This window comes from Sorghum bicolor, chromosome 2 (assembly GCF_000003195.3).
Source record: "Sorghum bicolor cultivar BTx623 chromosome 2, Sorghum_bicolor_NCBIv3, whole genome shotgun sequence".
Classification (NCBI taxonomy): domain Eukaryota; kingdom Viridiplantae; phylum Streptophyta; class Magnoliopsida; order Poales; family Poaceae; genus Sorghum; species Sorghum bicolor.
This window is the reverse complement of record NC_012871.2, coordinates 71,826,705-71,836,188: the sequence shown is the minus strand read 5'-3', so window position 1 is coordinate 71,836,188 and position 9,484 is coordinate 71,826,705. Positions and strand designations below refer to the sequence as shown.

The 9,484-nt window shown below is 52.4% G+C and overlaps 1 protein-coding gene across 1 annotated transcript; it reads right to left on the bottom strand.

Annotated features, from left to right (window-relative positions):
• Positions 2,386-4,746, bottom strand: LOC8078962 (probable serine/threonine-protein kinase WNK5). Its single transcript, XM_002460884.2, has 2 exons — positions 3,933-4,746; positions 2,386-3,137 (listed from the first exon to the last, which is right to left on the bottom strand). Exons 1-2 carry the CDS (start codon positions 4,425-4,427, stop codon positions 2,664-2,666), a joined length of 969 nt encoding a protein of 322 aa, XP_002460929.1. The 5' UTR covers positions 4,428-4,746; the 3' UTR covers positions 2,386-2,663.

Below are 9,484 nucleotides of genomic sequence, written 5' to 3'. Positions count from 1 at the left end.
AGATTATTACCATTTGAAAACGTCAAATAGCTAGAGTGGTAAGAATATTGTGGCTTGCAAAAGGCTATGACCAATAAATGTTTGTGTTGTGTTGCAGCAAGGGTTGTGTTTTGTTCAACTTTTGAAAAGCGCTTGTGATGTAAAAAAAAGGCAGAACGTCAATCAAATGGATGAAATCTGAAGTTGCCTTGCTCTCGCATAGTATATCTTTTGAGCGCCTTGGACTCTATTTTTGGTTTTCACATTTTTGTCTTCCAAATAACTAGAAATAGAGTGGTGTTTCACATCCGATTCAAGACATATGGAGGAAGAGAGTAGGTTTCAGAGTTGCTCTAACCAAATAACTGAAAACTTTTTCACAGTACGTAACTTTTTAACCAAACAGACCTTGCAACTTACAAGGGAAAGCACTCGTGACGCAAGGAGGCATTCATCCATATCTCTATTGTTTTATTATTCTGAGTCAAATTTTCTCGATTCATGTAAACTCTTTTAACATTTTTAAACCTGGTTCGGAAATCTGATGAAGTTTTGTAGAACAAAATTTAAACCTTTCCACCAAATCATGTAGGAACTTATTGTTTATGAGATGAAAGTTTGTCCGATCTAGCTGTACATACGTGGAATATTTAAACGGGATGAATTAAATTTAAATAAAAATTAAAAATGGGAACAAGGAATGATCACTAAGCTTGTCACGCTAGATAGTCGTTAGCGGCTTGCGTGAATCATTTATTCCGTACCTCAAGTCCTAATATATCCGCGTTGATCCAATTGCACAGTTTGATGTTATATTGGATCATGCAAGATTAATTTTACCAATGTCATGCTAGGTCGTCCTTCTATCTTACTTTTTTTGTGATTCCAGATGAGGCTACTTTGACGCTTTCTTTCTGCTCTGTGATAACTCCACTACACTTTTTTCTTTCGTTCATGTTTGTTTTTTTCAAATACATATTATTATTAATCAATACAATATATTTGTCGCGCATCTAAATCGATTAGACCCTATTTCAATCCATTAGCTACTGATAGTTAACCACTTCATTCTAAATTAATAGTCATTTTGATTTATCTAAATATATAGGTTTTCTATATACTTAGATATACACTATTTGTAGATATATAGTAAAATCAATCTACATAGAAAATAAAAGTTCTTATAATTTAAAACGGAAGGAGTAGCTAACACTGGTAGCTCATAGCTAATATAGCTAACTAACTAGCTCTTATCAGCTGGTTTGGCCCCATTGATGAGATAGTTATTAGTTAGTTATTCGGCTAAAAATTATCTAGACTATTAGTTCGACATATTTGGATCAAAAGAGCTAATTATTAGCTCTATATGGACTACATTGGGCTTAATTTATGGATCAGATGGAGTCATCGAGAGTATTATAGTTTAGCTTGAATTCTATCTGGGCCAGTCATTACCTTAGCCCATAGACATATACTACTAGCCATTCCAATCGGCCCACCCGAGCTGTTCTTGGCTTTGCCTCAACTTAGCTAGTCAAACCCTCAAACTTGATTTTTTTTGAGAAATCGGGTTTGTATTCCAAGACTTGCAAAGACACCCTTAAAGAAAGAAAACAATACAACATCCCTGCACAGTCATCCTCCCGATCGCCCTCGTCAACAGTAGGGATGAAAATGGATTGGATACGAATGGATATCACTAATATCATATTTGTTTTTATATTTTTGGTCGAATTCGGATTCGAATACGGATAATATCAACCATGTCGGAAAAGATAGGATTGGATATCGACATCATAAATATACGATTTAAGTATTCGAATACGGATACGAAATCGGATATTGAATATTCGAACTCTAATACGGACAAATCTAAACTCATCTAAACGAATTCGGTCTCGAATATGATCGGAAAATATCCATACTGTTTTCATCCTTAGTCACCACTCACCAGCGGAATCGATGGGGGAACGCGAGCTGATCAGCCCAGATCATGCAATAGTTTATTTATCCGAGTTAATCCTGCTATATGCTTCGCAGTTGACCTGCAAAAGGTAAGCCGTGATGGTCCCTTCAGACTTCACAGATGTGGCCTGGCTGACCGCCTGGCCGTGTTTGGTTGCCGCTAGTAACGTTTGCCTATATCATGGATTCTATCAGGAACAGTCTGTCTGCATATATCTTGCAGTCACAGCTGCCCACGAATCCATGATGTTCCTGATGCGTCAAGGGACGAGAAGCTCAAGAAGGTCGACGCTTGGCTTGCGGCCATACGTCCATGCCACAGCCCCAGGCCGGGCCCCGGGCAGATTCAGGCCAGGACGCTGCCCTCGTGTCTCTCACGTCTACAGGAGTAGATCCATATCAGCTGTTCAGTGTATTCCGGCATCCATGGCGGTATCCAGCTCAGGGAAAACCACTGTTTGAAAGATTCAGCACGCAAAGTCAAATACAGCGCTTCATCTCGCGCAAAGCCAACAACAATTATTGGTACAGATACAGTGAACAAACTAGTCGATCGCCGGTGAGACGTAAATTAAACAATCTATACACACTTGCAATAATCGCTCGCCGGCCATGAATTCACTAAGACCAGCAATCCCTGAATTCTAAAACACGTTAACACGCGCCAGCTGATACAGAAGCAGAATAATTAACGCTGGGAGCAAGTGGAACACGGTCGGTCAGTCCAGCCGGAGCCCGGCGAGGTCGTCGACGTAGCTCCGCGGGCGTGGCACGGCCGGCGCGCCGGCGACGACGCTGCAGGCATCAGCAAGCGCGTCGTCGTCGTCCCCGCCGCGGATGCCGTTGAAGAACGGGTCCTGCAGGAGCTCGGCGGCCGAGGGCCGGTTCCGGGGCTGGCCGATGCATCGCTCGATGAATCCCCGCAGCTCGGGGTCCTTGAGCCGCTTGAGCGCCGCGGGCGGGACGCCCCGGGTGACGTTGTGGAAGATCTGCACGACGCTGCCGCACTCGGCGTAGGGCACCTCCCGCGTCACCATCTCCAGCACGCACATCCCGTACGAGTAGATGTCCACCGACTCCGTGTACGTCTCCGTGTATAGCTCCGGCGCCATGAACTCCGGCGTGCCCAGGATGGTGTGCGCCACGTGCGTCTTGTCCACGATCGCCGCCAGCCCGAGGTCGCCAATCTTCACCTGCACGAGCGCGCGTGCGTGCCGTTAGATTTAGATTTAGCCCGAGGTTCCAACACGCATCGTCATTCGTATCGTATGGATCGAAAGCAACATCTAACTAACAGACGCGGCACTTTCAACCAAAAAAAAAAAAAAAGCAGGCAGGCAAGCAAGCAGCGCGTGCGGAATCTCGCGCGGCGCCCGCGCGCCGACGGCTCATTGCTTGGTGCTGCTGCTGCTGCTGCTTATGGAAGCTTAGCTGGATTAACAAGAAAGCGATCGATGGTGTCAATATAACCAGCGTAGCAAAATTAAAGAGCGCCACTCTCAGCGTGCATCCCTTGGGAGGCTTCTCCTTTATTCCAAAGGCGCGCAGCCAGCACAGGAGCAGCAGCGCGTATCTCTCCATCTCGCCCGCTTGACGCGGAGGGAGGGAGAGAGGTACAGGTCGTCACAGAAAAGAAGCGGAAAGGGCAGCAGATAGGCCCCGCCACCAATCCCCTAGTGCCCTAATGCGCGGGTCGTTGTACATCTGGAGCACCAGCGCCAACAACCAGCACCAAATGACGGATCCAATTCAAAATTTATATACTTACTACGTATATTCTAATAATATATATGTATATATATCCTATTTTTCCATTATTATAAATCCTATAAAATTTGGCCTTATCGCGTTGTAATTGTAACTGAATAAAACAGGATCGCGCAGATAGCGTCGAACACGATGAAAGAATCTTGAATTGACGAAACAAATGATGTATCATCAAGCGCGGGGAGGGGGATCAGGGGGATTGGGATTGGGCAAGGCGATACCTGGCCGTTGTTGCCATTGATGAAGACGTTGCTGCAGTTGAGGTCGCGGTGGATGATGCAGGGGTCGTGGGTGTGGAGGTGGTTGAGACCCTCCAGGATCTGGCGCGCCCACTTCTTGAGCGCCTTGACGGAGACGTGGCGGTGGCGGTGGCGGTACTCGCGGAGGCTCCCGGAGGTGCAGACCTCGGTGATGAAGTTGAGCACGCCGGCGTCGCGGTCCAGCCACACCTTGTGGAAGCCGATGATGTGGTCGTGGCTGAGCGAGCGGAGGAGGCGCACCTCGGCGTGGAGGCGGTCCACCATGCCGGGGTCGCGGTCCGCCAGCGCGCGCAGCCGGACGCGGTTCCACGCCACCTCGATCCCTTCCTCCTGGTCGAACCCGCGGTACACCTTCTTGACGGACCCGAGCCCCAGCACGTCCGCGTATCGCCCGAACCGACCCGTCGGGTCCACCTCCTCGAACGCCTCCTCGCCGTCCACGCGGTCCACCGCCATGGCCGCCGCTACCTGCCCCGGCGCGACGGCGGGCGCTGCTGCGGTGGAGCGGCGGCGCCGGTTTTCGCGGGCACGGCGGGATGCGACGCGACGCGACGCGACGCGACGTGCCGCGGTGCGGCCGTGCGCGCGAGTTGGGGTGGGCGCGAGCGCGAGGCGGGCGGCCAGCAAGATCGAGGAGAGGGAAGGAGAGGACCGTTGCGCCGGCGCCTATTTATAGCGGATAGCGGTGAGGGAGGGGATAGCCGTGGATAGGGAGGAGGTTGGATGGCGTGGAGCGGCGCGGTTGGAGAGGAAGCGGCCCGCGCGGGCGCGGCGTACCGTGAAGAGTAGTACGCGCCTGCACCAGGCGGAGCCTGGACGCGCGAGTGGGCGGCCGGCAGTGGAGGGAGGCTACGAGTCGGGGACACGTATTCTGCTTCTGCTGCGCTTGTGCTAGGGCGTGCGTGCCTTGTGCACTATCAGGGATTTGACTGGGCTTCTTTGGGGCGCTCGCTGCGGATGGGCCGCACGGCGGGCGAGTGACGTGGTTTCTGAAGTCCTCGCGTGGACTGGCCCGTCGGGTGAGTGTGATCGAGCTGCTCTGGTTCGTTTTGTTATCTCGTCTGTTTTGATTGCGGCTTTGACGGAAACTCGATAAACCGATTGGCAGTTTGTTTGTCATAGCCACGCAGAATGGTACTAGAAAAGGTGTGGGTGAGGCAGGCTTACCTGGGTTAGCGTTGCTTGGCCTCTTCAACAAACTTTCCAAATAGCAAGATGGCTGTGAGAGAAGAAGCACAATCAAAGGATCAAGCCATCGGTTTAAGGGAACAAAGAGAGGCCAAGTCCCATTTTTTCATCAAAAATATGTGCAAAGTATGGCCCTATAGTGTGTCTTTGGTTGGCTAGCCAATCCCTAGCCTGGCTCTATATAGTTAATTTCAGGCTGTTTGGTTGCATGAAAATGCGTTGGAGCCAAGCTAGAGCTGACCATCCGTACCCCTTTAAGCTTGACTAAGATTGAACGCACGAATTAGTTGTTCTCCTAGAGCCAGGCCCGATGCAACCCCGTGCTCTCTCCGCTCACCTCCTATCTTATTCCACACCACAGCCGCACCTCGCCGCCGGCCTCGAGATGGTGCACGGTCTTCCCTCCCGATCTCATCGCTCCTCCATGGTTGCGCGCCTGTCGACAAAAGAGGCTCGACAGTCCAACCATGGGGATCCCCCGCGATGGTAGATTGTATAGTAGAGGTGCACATGATCAGGAACCGGATGGTAACAGAAACACGAGACACAAGATTTGCTCTGTTCATTTGATTTGATTGAGTATGACGTGAGTTGATGTTGACTAGGGGACCCCTCATCCAACGTGGACATTGTAGAGGTGGGTCGACGACATGGGCGCGGGAGCAGGCGATGCGGTTGGAGAGATCCGGTGTATGGAGCTGATGGCTAGTGAGATCTGGTTTGAGGAGGTGGCGGCGAGTGACTTTCGGCCTAAGGAGGTGGTGTTGGAAATAAAAGCAATTTAGCGATGCATAAATTAATTCCGACAACAAGAAAAAGGCTAACAACATATATCACAAATATATGAATTGTGGGGTATAAACCCCTATACCCTTACGGCTAGACTTCAGCTAGGAGGCTGGGCCCACTACGAGACGAGTTCAAGGCTTGATCCGACAGCTCGAGTTTCGCGCAAGGAAACAAGACGTGGAGATCAAGCAGGATTCTAGTCGGTTAGAATAGGAATTGATATCGAATTATCTATGGCAATTGTAACCGGCTAGGATTAGTTTCTAGATCTGTAACCCTGCCCTCCAGACTATATAAGGAGGGGCAAGGGGACCCCCTAGGACAGATTATCGCTCAACACAATCCAATACAACCAGACGCAGGACGTAGGTATTACGCCAACTCGGCGGCCGAACCTGGATAAAAAGCTTGTCCGTGTCTTGCGTCACCATCGAGTTCGTAGTTTGCGCACCGTCTACCGATAAACTACTACCGTGGGTATACCCCAAGGTAGACTGCCGACTAGCTTTCGTCGACAGTGGCGCGCCAGGTAGGGGGTGTGCGTGCAACTTTTCCGGCGAACAAGATGGTCACGATCCCAGCTTCCGCGACCGTGCCCGAAGGCCTCACGTTTACCGTCGGCCAGATCACGTGGACGACGTGCAGCGGCGGCTTCCCGACCACGGTCCCGAAAGAGATCCAGATCCAATCTGAGATCACGCCGTCTCCGACCACACGCATGACGGCACCAAACTCCCGACCACCGTTCCCACTCTACAAGGGAAAGGAGATCGACTGCTCGGACCTCCTCCAAGCGCTCGATCGCGCTGACTCCAAGCTACTCGAAGTCTCCCAACTAATAGATGGAGTTCTGCGCCAGCCCGACCAAGCCGCTCGAGCGGATTTTTCGAAATTCCGCCGGCCAACTCGTGTCGCTACACACGAACGGCTGGGAACGTCCCTGACGATAACCTCAACCCCCGCAGGACGATCCGTCGAGCTCAAAAAGGAAGACTATCCTTGCGGCCTGAACAACTCGGCCTCTGTTTACTCACAGCATGTCCAATCCGTTTTCAGCAAAGCGGGCTGGTCGCCGACAAGGAACAATCGTCACCACGTCAACATGGTGACCATCCGAGAGCTACGGGACGGCCAGGTGTCCAGCACCAACTCAAGCACCGGCTCCGTCCCCACCGAGGTTGTGAACACCGAAGACGAGGACTACGACCTGGATTTCCCTTCACACCCTCCGGGTTTCGACCGGTTCCCGATATTCCCCCCCCCCGGCGAGGGGATATTGTATTCAATGTCAGCGCCGACGAACCGGTCGTTGACGGAGAAACAGACGACCAGAGGCAACTCCGCGAACAGCGTAACGCCGATCGCGCCCGACGGCGTGCGGACGAGCAACAACAGACGCCACCGGGTAACCTCAACGATGCCTTTGACATGGTCGGGGACCAGCCGGTCTACAAAACGCCAAGCGCCAACGTGGCTGTCGCCATGGCCAACCTGGATCGGCTTCCTGACACACCCGAATGCCAGGGAGTTCGGACCAGTATCCGAGCACACCTGATCGCCGCGATGGGACAGACAGCAACTCTGCTTAAGAGAGTCCAGGACGTCTCTTATACGGAAGCCGCCTCCGACCAGACTCATCGTAGCCGGGCCTCGCCCAGCAGGCGTCGCCGCAGCCGCTCCCCCGACAACCGTCGAGGGGACTCACGGCGCGACGATGGTGGTCGAGACGCCGATGGCCGCCGCCAGCAGAACCGCGTACGCGGCCAGGAAGAAGAAGATCAACACAGGGATCTCCGCCACAACATCCCTCCCAAAGATGCCCGGGACCGCATCAACAGGCGCGCCGCAGAGAGAGCAGTCCACGAAAACCTGCGCCGCATCGAGTACGATGCGACCCATGGTCCCCCGGGCCTAAGGCAGTTCTCCTCACACCTCCGCCAGGTCGTGTGGCCCAGAAATTTCAAGCTCGAAAAACTTAAAAAATACGACGGCAAGGAAAATCCAGAGAACTGGATCACCCTCTACGAAATCGCCGTCCGATCAGCGGCAGGAGATGAGCACGTCATGGCTAACTACTTCCCCGTAGTCCTCGACCAAGCTGGTCATCAGTGGCTTCTCGGCTTGCCCGAGGACTCCTTCGACTCTTGGGAAGAGCTACGACAGGCTTTCATTGACAACTTCATCGCTACATGCGAACAGCCCGGAAACAAGTATGACCTTGAAAGGATAAGAGATAGGAAGAATGAACCTCTGCGTGATTACATCCGACGATTCTCGGATATGCGTCTCAAAATCCCGAAGATTTCTCATGACGAGGCCATATCAGCCTTTATCAAGGGCTTACGTTTCCATGAAGCGCTGAGGAACAAGCTGTTGCGTAAGCGTCCATCAACGGTAGCAGAGCTCCTCGCCACGGCTAAAAATTATGCCGATGCTGATGACGCAGAAAAACTAATCCGAGACGATGCGAGAGGCACCGACCAGCCCTCCCGGCGAGACGACGGTCGTGGCCGCTACGACAACAGAAATCATCGTCGCCCCGACAACCGCGATCACCGAGAGGGTTGGGATCGGCGGCGCGACAGCCGCGACGACTTCAGAGGAAAGCGCCCTCGCGAATACGACCACGAAGTAAACACGGTCAAACGTCCCAATGGACGACGGGACTACCAAGACGACTACAACAAAACGTTGAAGGGACCGTGCCAGCTACACCCAAAGTCTAACCATACCATGGAAGAGTGCCGCGTCCTCAAAAATATCTACACACGACGGGCCGCCCAAGAAGACACCGCCAAGAAAAGTAACAAACGCGACGGGCACGACCACGAAGATGAGGATGAGGACCAAGACAGGGACCCCCGACACCAATACGTCAGCCCCACCGACGTGGTCCACTCCATTTTCGGGGGCAAGGTCTCCACTGAGTCCAAGCGAGAAAGAAAGCTGTTGAAGAGAGCCTGCCTCAACATAGACAGCACGGACGGGCTGATCGCAGATCCGAAATTTCCCACCTGGTCCCACAGGGAGATCGCGTTCAGCAGGAAGGACCAGTGGGCCGCTATCCCAGAGCCGGGTCGTTTCCCACTAATTCTTGATCCTTGCATCAATAGCATCAGATTCGAGCGCGTGCTCGTGGACGGGGGAAGCTCCATTGACATCCTCTTCCGCAACAGCCTGCCCGCCCTCAAGATATCACCGGCCCAACTAAAACCTTACGACGCCCAATTCTGGGGGGTTTTGCCAGGTCAAAGTTCGGTGCCCCTCGGACAGATAACATTGCGTGTCCAATTCGGCACACCCGATCACTTCCGGACGGAGTTCATCAACTTCGTAGTCGCGGACTTCGACGGGACCTACCACGCCATACTGGGCCGCCCATCGCTGACAAAGTTCATGGCAGTCCCGCACTACTCATACCTAGTGCTTAAGATGCCCACGGAGAAGGGTGTCCTGACCGTCAGAGGCAACGTCTACACTGCGTACACCTGCGAAGAAGAAAGTTTCAAGATCACCGAGGCAATTGACCTCTCAAT

What these genes read in the sequence shown, in the direction of transcription:
- LOC8078962 (XM_002460884.2), bottom strand. Translation starts at nt 4,427, where the DNA reads ATGGCGGTGGACCGCGTGGACGGCGAGGAGGCGTTCGAGGAGGTGGAC. An exon ending in TCAATGGCAACAACGGCCAG is followed by an intron (nt 3,138 to 3,932) that starts GTATCGCCTTGC and finishes GCGCTCGTGCAG; the next exon opens with GTGAAGATTGGCGACCTCGG.